Here is a 15,673-nt window from a genome sequence, read left to right on the forward strand (position 1 = left end):
ATGTTTCACAAGTGAGTATCGTACAAAATAAAGAAAGAAGTTCAATGGAGGGTCAGGAATGCTGTCCACGCAACGCTTCTACCCCATTGAGGCACGCGACCAACAAAAACCCTTTGAAATGATGAAACCAGGCCTTCGGACCTCTTTGACTGACGTAGTTTGAGATTCGGAGATTCGCTTTGACATTTCAGCAAGGTGGTCCGGGCCTGCCAAGATGGTCATCAACATGACACAATGGACATGTGACTTTACGGAGTCTAAAATAGCTCCTCGCGAACTTGTGATCCGAAAATAGCCGGTAAGTTGATGAAGCTATTCGAGATATGTAGACTAAGGTCAAGGTCACTATCTTACATCCGGTTATTGGCATGGTGAGTAAGTATTGACATTATGTATATAGGTATTAAATTCGCAATAATCACCCAGTTAGGTTTCAAAAATTGTTAAACGGTATTTATTCCTCGTTATGCATGTCTACTGCTATTTTCATATCAACATGGGGCACTTGTGGCACAGACGTTAAAGCGTTCGTTCGTCACATTGAAAACCTGGTTCCAATCACAGCTGGAGTCCATTGTGTTCATTTCTGTTGTGAATTTACTTGAATACTGCTACAGGAGACGTAAAACATAACTCATATATGATATACGGCACTTAAATATTTCAGGAGCGGTTGAGCAGCCTATTTGTCAACGCGTTCGATTGTCGTCGAATATAAAGGTTCGATTCCAAACTTGGGTATGGAAACTCATTTAAGCTCCTTTCTGGTTTGTCCCGCTGTGATACTGCTAAAATATTGCTAAGCGTGGCTTACAACATCACTCACTCACTGTTACACATACACTCCAAACTTAAGATGGAAGTTCATCTCCTGTGTGTGCTGGTTCAAATAAGTTATCACCACGCTAAAATGCTATGAGCGACGTAAAAGCTATCCTCACTCACTCACTCACTCACTCATCGAAGGATAAAAAAATACACCATTTCCAGAATTTGGTAGACCCAACAGCACATGTTACTGTCGTAAAAAACATGACGGGTTGTACGTTTCGAAAAATCTTTACAACAGTATAGGAACGTATACCCTAGAGATTATCGAGGGTGTACTTTAGACATGAACACTTGTCGTTTCTACTGACTTGGTTGACACATGCCATCGTGTCACAGTTGCCGAGAACGGTGCTCATGATATCGATCACTTGCCCAGACTATATTGCGCACAACCAGTTGCCATACCCAGGGATTATCGCTGAGGCCAGCGCTACACAACAAACAAAATATTTCAGTTCAGAGAAATCGCCCACATCGTGTCCATGATTTAGGAAATACAATAGCCACGTGACGTGAATGGTCCATATTGGTTCATAAATAAAGTGAACGAAATGTGAATCCAAAGTGCACACTTGTGAGTCACTTACACCACAGAATTAGTCATGATTACAATGTTCATACTCATCGAAACAAATAATATCATCATCATTACAAAACTTTATATCACATAACTTTATCCTGTCGTTATCGTTGTCATGCGTATTCGTGGATTTGAGACTAAATGCACTTCTCCCTGTTGAGACGGCCCCTTGAAGCCACAGGAATGCTGCCTGCAGACACGAGAAGCGTAGCTGCTATATATAAAAGCGGTCAGCCTACACAAGCTCTCGCTCTATCTTTCAGCCTCCCTGACTGTGCACTTAGTGCATAGATCTGCTACGTCAGCTAAAATATGCCTATCAGTTTAACAGACACACATAAGACATACCTATTACAATAATTTCAAGACAAAATGGATGTGTCATAGAACCGTTTCTTATCTACAGTCGATAAATTGATTTACGTGCAAAATGCCAGTAATGTGTGAGCAAGCATTAACTCCGAAATTTTTCAAAGTCTGTTTCTTTCAAATATTTTATTTGTTTAAAGTTTGAATAAAAATGGCCAGTCCCCGAGTGCATGAATTCTTTTCAGGGAATATATGTTCATCTTCTTGTAAACCATATCACTAGTTCCTAAACGACGGATGCGTCCAATCTAATGCCGAAACCGTTTGCAGTGCTTATTCCCCTGATTGCGAGTGCTAAATTGCATCGCAAGATATTTATGGCTGTGTATATTCGTTTCTTACATAATGCAATCAAATGTATCTAATACAACATTATGACAGTTTTGATCAAGAAAACGGTTCAGTGCAGAAAGAAATCGTAGGTTATGTTTCGGTGTTCTCATTTTCACTAGGGTACGTTTCTTTATGCAGTATACATCTGTAAAATCCGTGCTGACAATGACCTCTAAAGCGTTATTCCAATTCCACTGTTCAGTAACATACACTGGTTCAGACCCTTGCAACAGTCCGACACCACCACGGTTGCTCCTTGTGACCCCTAGACCTGGAGATACGGATCACGATGTGTTATATCAAGCTCTTCATAATAACACAGACAGAAAACGATGGCTTTAACGGACAAATGACAAGACTTCAACGTGTGCTTGCTGGTGGTCAATCCCTTAGATTAAACGGGAGGTATTTCCAAGGGAGCTCGTCTTCTTTCGCCCGAACACATTGGAACGTTTCGCTAATTCCCGCCGCATGTCTGTCAGTTTGCTGTCGTTGCGTCAAGGGACGAGGTCACAGCCTTGGGGTTAACACAATGGCCCCGACGGGAGACCTTTGATGAATTCCACTCCACTACCCTTCGTAAAGTAGACTCGGGACCACTCAGAACAATTATTCTTGTCTGTCTGACACTGATTCCTCTATTAAAGTTTTAGCGCAGAACTCTTGCTGAAATATCAAACTAACGGGCTTGCTGTTGAACCCGTACGTGGCATAGGCTCTACTTGGACCCGAGGGTACAAAATCTCAGGTGTTAGATTACGAAAGATATGGAAATCTCATTACAAGGGTCAACTGAGGTTGTTCATTGAGGAGAGTGACCCTGAACTAATTGTTTGGAACCCAGTCGGCAAACAATCCCACTCAGTGAGGTCAGATCGCCAAAGGTAGTTAACCCTTGGTTTAACGGTGTGACATCAGTTCCTCAAGCTGGGCTAAATGGTCTTATAACACCCCTTTCATACGTTCGTTTCCAGTGCATTAACCCGATAAATTCCAATAAGTTGTATTTTGTGCCAATCCTGAATCCAAATCCAACCTAAGCCAGGGCAGCAGCTTTTCATGTAGCCATCGAGTCATAACATGAGACTGGTTGACCTAGGGTAGCACGTACCGAGGATTTTTCGTTCTGGACACATTGCCAATACGACAGCTTGCTTAAAAGCACTTCCCAAAACAAACCATACATTGAGCAGTCAGTCAATAATATCCGTCAAGTTCTTTAAAGCAAGACCTCAATGCAAGCAGTGCTGGAAATACGGCTCGCCTCCACCTGCAAGTCGTATGGCTACCAACAAATTGATACAATGTGTATCTTATGGCATCGTTTCAATGTTACCATAGTTACGTAATTACAGGAACAGACGGCCGGTATCAAACAACATTGGCTTCGATTGCAAAGAATATAGATTTGTTATAGACGTCTTGGCTCATAAGAACCCCTCGTGAATAACCCATCATTGAAGCTCTGTCGTTTAAGATAGACTAAATGTCCAAAGTCATAGCCTCAATCAAGATGTCTGGCTTGGAGGATTTAGATACTTCGACAGAGAGCCGCCTGACAATGACAATCATTGACAGAAGTTTATCAATGGGACCTGTCAGATAAACTATAGCGTGCGCTTAAGCTTGTGTGAAGCAATTAGATCATATGGTCTGTTCCTTGCATTGATACTCCGTGTACAAGTTGCCCGACTCCCAGCAGGTATGCAGGTATCATGGACTAGACCGTCGATCTAGATGTCTTTGTTAGATAATCAGAGGGCATTTACCTATAAAACATTTACTGATTGGGTATGGTGACGCATCGTCCCAGTGAGAGAAATGCACGTAGAACTGAGGACCACACTCTCTGTTCTATTTCACAGACACGTGTATTAATTATTGAATTCATCCCGAGTGTCTCACGTGGGGTAGGCTTCATTTCAAGGCTCTGTTTTATTGAAAACGACACGTATTCCAAATAGTGCTTAAACACAATAAGAAACGTGTTTATAACTTAATTGACCACCAGAGCCTCCTTTCACAAAGCACTAAGGTGATCGTAAGTACTTAGATAGCCTTAGTGCAATGTGAGTTAAAGTTAACCTTAGTAAATGGTTGCTTCGAGGCATGAGGCCGAGGGTGCCGTTCTAGAAGACAACCTTAGTGCAACGGCAGTCGTAAGTCTATGTAAGGTATGGGAGTAACGATCAACTCAACCCAAAGATTGCTTTGCGCAACGGCTCCCACCACAGCTGATGTTTGTGACCGTTGTGTGTGAACATATTGAATATAATTTCACAATCAAAACCGTTCTACCCAATGACGTGCTTTGTTGGTACATTGAGTGTCTTGCGTCGTGTTTAGAGCCCTTGGGACTTGGCACGTTTACACGTGTGCCAGACCCACATGTTACAGAAATGCCGAGATCGGGAAGCATTGTGACAGAAATAAACCAGAGATGGAATCTATATACATTGACCGAGTAGCAATCAAGGTGTATGCACACGTGTGAATATAGCCTTGAAATGAGATCAAACCACACGTGTCGTGAGGGCCAGACGACGTATTCTACTCAAAAGGATATAAATCGTTAAGGTGTCGTCAGATCTGAATCATTCATGTGTGCTACTACCTGGAATACATTCCACACTACCCCATCCTATTCTATTAAATACACAGTCGTCAAACTCAGACGATGTACAGATGTTTAACAGAAAATGACGATACGGTCATATTTCGGCTGAAACTTGTATTGTCGTGATATGTTATCAATTCCCATCTTGCTCTTCACGAATCTGTTCTAAGCCACCGTTGCTCACGTTAATACTGCGGTATTGCCGTCATAACGCCCACTCAAGACAACACGGAGCCAAGACACTTCCGCAGTAGACTAATGCTTAGCCCCTGAATATACATGTATATAATTTTGATAGTTACAAATAAGCCTATTCAAAATACAAGAAAAGGCCCAATGAGCGGGAGATTCAGAACCTGAGGAAATCTAGACTTGCTTCATTTAAGACTTTAGCATTACAGGGAGGGCTAGGCAGTAGCGAAAATAATGTCTTTCGGGGACTGTGCGACAGACTACATTACAGGGAGGGTTGGGCAGTAGGGAAAATAATATGGTTCAGGGACTGTGAGACAGATTGCTTCTGTAGAGGCAACCGAATACCACCTAGGAACCGGCTACACTCTATATACCCAAGTACTGTAGTAGTTACGTTAAGTGTGCAATAGCCAGGGGTAATAGTGCATGCCCTAAACAACCACCCTGTCTACCCCGGTATAAGCAATGCCTTATATGTCCACAGAGTCAATACCCAGTTTGCCACCCTTAGCTTCATCATAACAGAATCTAGCCTATGACACTCACTTCAGCAGTCTAGAACCTTCAGTATCTGGGCAAAGCATATTTACGAGTGTCATAAGAGTGCAGAATCTCAACAACCACCTATCCTTCGAGATCTCATACCGTATCGAAGCCCTAGTCATCACATCGCCGACACTGCCATCTTGCCTCCGAAAAGTATTTTACTGTGCATTTTCACCCTATGCTGTATCAAAACCTCCAACATCACAGGATCTGCACTACCACCTTGCCTCCATTATGATGAACCTGAACTCCAAACATCGAGGCACCTACACCAACACCTTGCCTCTCTCCGCTCGCTTTCTGCATCTCCACCTCATACTGTACCAAAACCATACCACCTTATCCCCACCTATACTGTACCTAAACATCCAACATCACAGAATCTGCTCTGCCACCTTTCCTCCACTATACTGAACCCGAACCCCCAACACCAAAGCACCCACACCAACGCCTTGCCTCACTCCACTATCTCTCTGCATCTCCACACCATACTGTACCTGCTCATTACCACCTTACCGCCACTATACTATATCTAAACCCCCAACAGCTCTAAGCCCTCGCAGCACCTACACTACCACCTTGCCTCACTCCACTAAGTTTTCCCTTCTCCATCACTACACAGCCGCATCACAAGCCTCAACTACAACCGCCCCCGACCAAGTATGCTTGCCTGCCTCTGTTAAACCCCAGCATGTATGCATACAGCGTAGACCACACATTTGTATTGGTACAGCGAAGACAGTTCGCTCTGTCTTCTTTGCATCATCCGGTGACACTGTACGGGAGTGGGGGTAATACTAATGGTACAACATCTCTTTCTCATAGCAACCAGTCACAAGTTCACAACTCGGCTCACTGGGACATCCTACCGACCAGCATCTTTTTACAGGGAGATCTCCAATCTGCCACACTAGAGAACATCTTAAAGATATTTTACCCGGTGAACGTTCGTGCGAAGTCTAATTATAGCCAGAACATTCCTGTCACCCTGACATGAGAGTCTTCAGGGTCCAAACATACAATAAACGTGGTCCACAACAACTGTTTCACCCATCAATACACCTCGTCGAGATATCGACACGCTCACCCTGATAACCCCCCAGATCACTGAGACACGACTCTCAGTATAATCCCCACCCGACCCTACAGGGACTAAGATGAAGCTCCCCGGGGCTGTATATCCCTGACAATGTGATATCTCGCGGGAGGAAATACCCCCGAGCAGACGTGATGCTTTACAAAAAAGATCGTCTGTTCGGTCGGTTCCCGTGTCGGTTGCCTGATTGGGGCTCGGCTGTCCGAATCTCGCCTAATTGCATCAGGACCACCAAAAACTCCATTGTTGACACCGACAGCCCTCGTGTTCACTACACGGCACAGGTAATTCACCTCACCTGAGTTGAGTTGATCAGCTCTTTACCTAATCCTCCCTCACTTTATAGACTGTGCCACTACCTGTGTCAACATCAAGGCATTGTACCCCAACACAAATACACCCAAATCAGGAGAGACATCGAGTACTGGTAAGATAACCAAATGAACATCATTATAGGGTACACCTAAACTATGTTGTACAATACAAATAACCGAAATAATCCCACACCACTGTTTTATGCAGCGGATGTTATAGGACCAGAACACCAAGTAACCGGTTACAAACTTACCATCCCCTTGCAGAGGCTGAAGGTAGCATGGGAGTCCTCAATACCGTCCACAGTCCCAGAATAAAAACATCTATCCAATCCACTGTCCGCGAGGTCTTCAAACCACGAATAATTCCCTTCCGTTCTCTGAAATACTAATCCAGGGTACAAGAACTCCGAGAATCTTGTCAGATTCACAAGCATTTCCTTTCCAAACACACTAATCCCGTAGATTGCATTTCCACTCTCAGAGTCCACACTTCTCTTGTGGACATTTTTCGGGTGATATCCAACATCATCATCATCATCATCATCATTATTATTATTATCATGAAGATACTTCTTCGGATAAAACACTTCCGAGTTCAGCGATGAGCTCTTCGACCCATCTTCATCGGGGGTACCTGAAAAAAAGATTTTGTGATAACAGCTAAAATAATTTTCCAACGTGACTTTAAAAAATAATATGTATAGACCGGTGGTACTTTTCGGTTTGGTTCCTGATGCGGGTTAAACGCTAGGTAGATTGGTATTTACCTGGGTCTTGGCGCGGGCCGGTATTGCCCTGCGCTTGTTGGGCAAGGATGACTGGTTGCAATAACATTAAACATCCCCATAGCCCTACTACCGTCAACAACACAGAACGCATGGCGATAACGTCCTCAGCGAGGCGACTTCATTTCAAACTCATTGAAACTCTTTCTGTCAAACCCGGTCCAAAAGAGGTGCGCTTGCTAAAGCAGCCTATCTGTTCGTGGACTCGCTGCTAGTCCAGCAAAGAGTGTTCCCAAGCTAAGCTCCGCCCCTATACAATCCAACCAATCGCATTCGCTTACCGCATCTCCGCTTTGATAAGGAACGGCCGTATAACTAACAAGGCTGTACTATAGGCACGATACGTTACACTGTGCTAGTACACAGCCGGTGAGTTTGGGGGAATGGTTATTTATTCGATACTAGCGTAACCTGCACTTAGGATGGAGTCATAGACCCCGAGTATTAGGATTGATTGAGAACAGGGCATTATAGGGCTACCCATGACGCAAGTAGACCTGTACATTTCTCAATGAACAACTTGTATTGGGTCACCCAATCAGCGCACTGAATCGTGCAAGCAAGCGTGTTATACAGTACAATTGGTAGCACCCCAATACTTCATCACATGACTGTTATGACAGAGGTCAAATGGTTTCAGCTGTTGGTGTACAAGGAGGCGTTTGTCCATTCTCAAATACTTAACATACTACTAGGAGCTGTAAGAGACGAACGCCGTCACGCTTGGGTGGTTTTATCATTGCCATAAAACTTTCACCAGCTACAATAAAACAGTTTTCTGTGGTACCGAAAAGACCGTGGCAATACAATTTACACTTTGTCAAGACGAAAATGAAATATTTTCATGTCCCTTACACTGTCACAGAATGAATTCCGTGCCACCGGGGACATCCTTTCAATGTTTATTTAATTTTTTAGGAGAATCTCTGTCAGAGGATCATCCATTCATGAAGTTTGTTTGTTAAACGGCCATTATAAGATCTTCGTGTTTCTTGGGCGATTACAACGCACAGGTGTAGGGGTTAATAACAGAGATATTCTATGCCTATAACATGTCAGTGATCAAAGTTGATAACATGCTGTTTACCTATGAAAATATCTCAATATTGATATCAAGTGATGCTCAAAGTTGAAAAGATATTGATGCTCAAATACGATAACTCACTGGTTGTCAGAGACTAAGGTTTTAAATGAAAAGGAGCCCCAGGGACACCAGAGATTCAGAGGAAATCTACACTAGCTTCATTTATGGTTTTAGCACTGCAGAGAAGGTTTGGCAGTAGACAAAATAATGTGGTTCGGGGACTGTGCCACAGACTGTGGTTGTCATTGCGATGCCCTAAGCTGTTAACATCTTAATGATCAACGTGCATGACATTTTGACGCCCAAACTAATAATATACTGGTGCTCTGTGTGTAACTCAAAGTTGGTAATAAATTGATGTCACTGTCAGCTCCGATCACTCAAGCCTTGAACTCGCTCAACTACGGTGTCACAGAATCTCAAACTACCACTCACATCGCAAAGCCATTGCGTTATTGTACAACCGATATCTCAGTCATATGCATTGTTATATTTGCCACTCACTCTCTCACTCACTTACCGACTGAATGACTGACTGACTCACTCACTCACAAACTCAATGACCTCTCCACAAACACTGTCGCCCATTCACAAACACTTGCTCACATGCCTCAATCCCACTAAGCTACACTACAACCCACTCAGCAGCCCAACCTTAGACTAACGCTTAGTCCCTGAAAATATTTAATTTTGACAGAAAAAACAACAAACTTCAGTTAAATTGAAAATGAATACTGGTGAGAGGGGTGGGGAAACTTCTGAGGTTGGGTTAAATCAAGGCTTGCTTTTTCCAGGGCTCCAGAAGGATGGGTTGTGTGGTAGGGAAAATCACAAGGTGCAGGGACTAGACTGATCCACTAAGCCCGAACTCACCCAGTGTACTCGCTTATCCACCACCATACCCACTCGCTTACCTACGAACCCACTCGCTCACCACAAACCCACTGACTCACTCCCTCATCCATCTACAAACCCACTCACTCACCCAACCTCAGTCCACAAAACCACCAAGGAACCCCCAAATTCACTCACCCAGCCTCGTTGCAACGTAAAACACCTGTGACGCTGGCCTGGTAACCCCGATCTGTGTTCATTGGGTTGATGATTGTGAACAGGGCAAACATGAAGGATGAGGGTCACAATGTTTCCCACATTCATCTCACCAGCCCTGTGTAACAAACGATGTTTGTAATGAAACATATGCTGGTCTGTACAACTGAACACTTGACTGAATGCGGCCACCATTGGGTTCAGCCTTTGTCCCGTCAAGCGATCTATCTTGCGAACGGGAGTCGGCGAGTGGTAGAAACTTGGTCAGTCATTCACGTCACTGTGAGCATCAGTGCGGTTGTACCTTTTTGCGGTCAAGTACATGCCATTGTGGTGTATTTACTATGCACTGACGCAGCAACATTTCATATCATGTATATTAACAACAGAACATTCACCTTTTTTAGAACTACCCCTGCTGTATGACGACGGCCGAGGTGCCATTGTACGCAGCGATCTCAGCGTGTTGGTTAACAACCAAAGCTAACATGCGACTTGCTTTTCGTAGCGCTGAAGTCGCACTGTACAACGGGACCCTAGTCTCTAAGAGAGTCGGTATTGTTTTACGCCACCTTTAGCAATATTCCAGCAATATTCCAGCATAGAGGGGATCCAACCTGGGAATCGGCGTGATGAGCGAACGCTTTGACCCCTGGGCTACCCATCCGCACATTTAACACTAAGGATGAACTTGAATCTCTGTCGACGGGTAGGCAGAAGAAATGGTTGATGGGTAGACAGATGTGATGGTTGATGGGTACAAATATGTGACGGTTGATGGGTAGACAGTGGTGATGGTTGACGGGTAGACAGATGTGATGGTTGATGGGTAGGCAGTGGTCATGTTTGACGGGTAGACAGATGTGATGGGTGATTGGTAGACAGATGTGATGGGTGATGGGTAAATAGATGGATGGAGAGCTCATAGATGTGATATTGATGGGTAGGATAGATATGATGGTTGATGGGTAGACATGTGATGGTTGATGGGTAGATAGATGTAATAGTTAATGGGTAGACAGGTGTAATGGTTGATGGGGAGACAGGGTATGTAAGGTAAATATGTGCTTGAAGCACATGTGACATATGGATGGTGCACTGCAAGCTGAAAGGATAATGTACCGTACTTGTATTGGCATGAACAGGTGGTTGAATACACACGGGTAATGTACAAGTGGAAAGGAGAGAGAATATACATAAAAGTGGACACTTGGTAGATAGAGAGGTGACTGGATTGATAAGACTTGGGTGGACAATGCGTTGGTTGATGGACGATATACGGACAATTGTTTCCATTTACCTAATACACATTGTTTGGATTTAATGCATGCCTGATGTGCATACATACAGGCAACTGTCCTACACTCATGCATTTCCAGCCACGGTTACTGGCCTGAGTGAGTATGGTTTTACGCGGCCTTTAGCAATATTTCATCAACATCACGGCGTGGGACACCAGAAATGGGTTTCACACATTGTATCCATGTGGGGAATGAAACTCGGGTCTTTGGTGTGACAAGCGAACGCTTTAACCACTCGACTACCCTATCGACCCGTGATGGGGGTAATAAAGTTACTGTTCCTCGTGTTCTTTTCTGTTCCTTCTCTCCTTTGTTTGTCATCTTCAGTATGTCATAGCGGTGACTGTAAAGCGAAACAGGAGTTTTCGGTAATGACGGCGACAATGATGATGATGATGATGATGATGATGATGATGATGATTCCATTGATATCGGCATGCTCTTAACCAATGATGATGATGATGACACTCTCCCACTTCACACACCTACTCTCCATCCAATAGATTCGCTAACAAGTACATTTACAGGTGGACATATACACAAACAGAGTGGGATATCAACACCCACCGTGTCAGAATCTCCAACACATGCCTCAAAGTGGTGCTGATTGTTGTGTTTATTCCCGTGACGGAGCAACTAGTGGTAAACAGTATGAAGTTATAAACAAAGCAGTAAACAAATTAAACAGCGACGCCAAGCCCTGAAACAATGCACGAATTCTGACGCTCCCGCATACTCCAAGTCCCTCGTCTGTTAAAATGCTTAGCTAAAACCTACCAGCTTATCAGCTGTACGCTCTATGAGTATGTATTTGCGGTGCGCTGGTGTAAAAACGGTCGCTCTATACGACATGGTAAAAACAAACATGCGTGGCACCGATGTTCGGTGAGAATCCTCGGAGCTAAGGTTACCCAGTAAACAGAGATTAACATGGCTGTAGTGCACGTACATGCGATATGTTACATATAAATATCCTTTACCATACTCTGGAAATAAACAAGCGATAGTTTAAGCTCGGAGGTTTCAGCAGGTGCCACTGCTTATTGGAAGAGCGTTGTGAATGCTTGCAGTTAATCCGCCCTCGTTAAGACACGCGTCGCTGCTCCGCGCAGTGTAGGCATTCGTTGTTCCAGGAACTCGTTAATCCACATTTTGGGGTATCCAGTGTACTGTATATTTGTCTTTATGAATTCCTTTCCATTGTGATAGGCATCCTACATCTATTTGAAATCATAGTTCCGTTTGGAGACGGGTACGATTAAAAATAGCTATCCAATCATATTGCTGTCATGAGCGAGAGAAGTTCTGTGCTAACGTTATAATAGGAGAAAAGAAGATAATGACGTCACTTCCGAAAGTGAGCTACGGTGTCTCACAAGGCGATTGTATCGCTACGAATGTGGATGGCCTATGTCACAATATAAGAGTTACGATCACCTCAGTGCAGCGATCTCTTTGTGATGCACAAAATATCATCAGCGCTAAGACACTCGGATGTCTGTGTTGAGGAAAAGGAGTTACGATTGCCGTAGTTGTAAGGTAATTTTGTACAACGGTACACTTGGTATTTTACGCATAATAGATACTGTCGATACAGTTATGTACATATAATCGGGATGGATATTCCGTGGATAGAGCCATCTCGTATCAAACATTGTGCAGTTGGATGCCCTGGTGGTTAAATTGTTCGCATATGACGCTGAAGAGTAGATTCTAATTAACTGTGCAACATTTCAAGGTAAACTTTAGTGCCCACGGGGTTAGAATAGTAGTAAACCTGAACGCATGAGTGAGTGAGTTTAGTTTTATGTCGCACTCAGCAATATTTCAGCCATATGGCAGAGGTCTGGACCAGACAACCATGTGATCAACAACATGAGCATCGATCTTGCGATTGAGATACGATGACGTGTGAAACAAGTCAGCGAGTCTGACCACCCGATCCAATTAATCGCCTTCTACGACAACCATGGGCTACTGATCTTCACGGGTCCTATGCGCATGTGTTTATTATACGCCACACATTTCGTCAGCCTCGTAAGCGTCAACTAAATACATCAAAGGAAACCTTAACAGGCGTTGTTAAATTGTCCATATGTGCCTATCAAGTTAAGAGACTTCAACACCTAAACAAATAACTCTTCATTCAGTACTTGAAATTGCCACCGGCATGTAGTACATCAAGACATCACATGAGCAATTAGTTGTCATTTACAAATTCTTGTCTGGAACAACATTCTTTTTGTTAATCTCATAGCGACATAGATCAACATTTCCAGATTCTGCAATGATGTGTTAGCTTATGTAACAAAGAAATTACTGTTATACTATATATTCATCCATGCGAACGAAAATTAATTTTATTGTTAAAAGACACTTCGTTATTTTTCTCGTTTATATTCTACGTTCAGAATAAATGTTCATTTTCAGATGACTGGATATAACAGCTCATATTATCATTGTCCATATTTGGTTGACAACAGCAGTGAGAGAGCGTGTTTATAGGTTAAACAAGACCTTTACAACAAAATGTCAAAATCCGTATAGATAACATGCAGGCTGCGTATCTGTTGTCAGGGAAGGAGTTTACATTTTTCGGTATCAGCATTTGCATCTCAACATGTAACTAATTCTACATCATCAATGAATAATTGTTCAATTAACTAATCAACGTCTCCAACAAAAGAACCAAGCAATCAGTTGTAACACATGCCATTATGGGGATTACATGTTCTTAGTAAAGTACAGATTGTAGTACGTGTTTATGTGATCAAACAGTCAGACAAGCAATTAACTATAACTAAACATATGACATAACAATCAGCCATACAAACACCAAGTAATCTGTTTAGAAAACAGTCAATTTAAAGTCTACAACCGTTTAATTAAACACGCAGACCATAACGGATCGTCACCTCATTAAGAAATGCTTATTCAACAATCAACTAATTAACACGTTTTCAAACCATCTTGCATACAATTTGGACATGCTGTGTATTTCGTGAACAAAACACCACCAGGATGATTAATAGATTTGAGAGAATGAGATTAATTTTACGCCGCACTCAGCAATATTCCAGCGATAGTTTTGAGTATACCTTTATGTGAATATTTGTAACTATATATAACCATAACCATACATACATACATACATACATACATACATACATACATACATACATACATACATACATACATACATACATATAATTTATTGCATTGTCTAATGTCTATTGTCTATTATAAATGATAATATACGCGAAGCGATATTTTACACGGTTTGTAAGGAATTATCCATGTAAGCTAAAGCATTAAATGAATTTACAAATTGAAACTCAAACGGACTTGAAATGACCCTCATGTATATTCGGGTATGGATCATTAACGTGGGAATAAGCGCGTGCTGTACCTGTAATTAAGTAATTAGTCTCTGGTCACAGGAGTGGGTACAAGCAACCCCTTGACCCAGACGCTTTCCCCACTTTTGCCCCCCACCCCAGCCCTTCTTCCCTCTCTCAAATATTAACGCATGAATACCAAATAGGCTAATGGCGAAGAGGTTAAATGTGGAACATACATCTGATCGTGCATCGCTCATTTAGTCTGCTCGCTTAAGTGATTGAAAACACTAATACTTTATATACTGCTGTCATACAGGCTGCCTTAAAATGGGAACAAGAACTGGAAATTAGGGCACACACCAAAACGTAGCCTACGTTATTTTGTGAAGCATATGTAGATCTAAAGGATTTTTGTATAGTTCCTTGACAAAGGCAGCGATTATGTATGTTGGATTTTTTTTCCATTTCAAACCCCTCTATTTTTGAGGTTCCTGTTTTTTTCTTTTCTGTTTGTTTTTTGTTTATTTGTAACTTCGTCTTTTAGGGAACAATTTATTATGCAAATGAGTTTTTAGACTATGAAATAGACCTACATATGTCTATAGTGTGTTTTTAGAATACGTGACTGACATAACATTCAAAACGTCCCAGTGCAATGTCACATTTACCTGAATCACCTCTTTCCGTTGAACTTTAATTATTTTAAAAAAAATTGGTTTCAGTATGAATCCAGTACGTAGACTCTTGATCCATGCCATTTTCAAATGAACTTAATGCATATCAACCCTCAAACAAACGTACCTAAGTTAGTGAGTGCAACCATAACATTGAACAAAATGGTATTTTCGACTATATATTCAACTGCGTAAGTTTCAGGCGACAGGTTTGAAATTATATTAAGAAACAGATGGCAGGCAGGCAACAAGGCAACCCAACTTCCCGCCTTACCGGATGTCACGGAATATGGGCAGACTCACTCAATGAGCGCATGCGCAAAATTCGAAGCCAACAGGACGCCGTGTTGGGAGATGGACTCATATTTGTAATTCTATGTATTTTGTGTTCATTTTCAAAAGGAAAATATGGCTTGAACACTAGCAGATTCATAAATCAGTGATTGGAGGTGCAAATTCTAAACATTTGGACCTCTAACTCATCAATGTCTTCACGATTTCAAATGTTTTTCAAGCAAACCTCGTGAGTATCTTTGTCTGCAGTTGACTGTTTA

General features: G+C 42.4%; 2 protein-coding genes across 5 annotated transcripts in view; one reads left to right on the plus strand and one right to left on the minus strand.

Annotated features, from left to right (window-relative positions):
• LOC137295936 (A disintegrin and metalloproteinase with thrombospondin motifs 9-like) overlaps positions 1 to 7,870 on the minus strand; it is a 128,324-nt gene extending 120,454 nt beyond the window's left edge. Inside the window, exons 1-2 of the mRNA XM_067827527.1 lie at positions 7,652 to 7,870; positions 7,136 to 7,518 (exon numbers count right to left, since the gene is read on the minus strand). Of these exons, the coding sequence (XP_067683628.1) occupies positions 7,136 to 7,518; positions 7,652 to 7,763 (495 nt within the window). The 5' untranslated portion in view covers positions 7,764 to 7,870. The remainder of the gene's footprint in view (positions 1 to 7,135; positions 7,519 to 7,651) is intronic.
• A 7,550-nt stretch (positions 7,871 to 15,420) lies between these two features.
• Positions 15,421 to 15,673, plus strand: part of LOC137297108 (peregrin-like) — a 38,509-nt gene continuing 38,256 nt past the window's right edge. For 3 of the 4 annotated variants that reach the window (XM_067829093.1, XM_067829094.1, XM_067829096.1), the window contains exon 1: positions 15,421 to 15,642. The gene's annotated coding sequence lies outside the window, so the exon portion shown is untranslated. The remainder of the gene's footprint in view (positions 15,643 to 15,673) is intronic. The other variant, XM_067829095.1, reaches the window with a different exon arrangement.

This window comes from Haliotis asinina, chromosome 9 (assembly GCF_037392515.1).
Source record: "Haliotis asinina isolate JCU_RB_2024 chromosome 9, JCU_Hal_asi_v2, whole genome shotgun sequence".
In the NCBI taxonomy this organism is placed as follows: Eukaryota; Metazoa; Mollusca; class Gastropoda; order Lepetellida; family Haliotidae; genus Haliotis; species Haliotis asinina.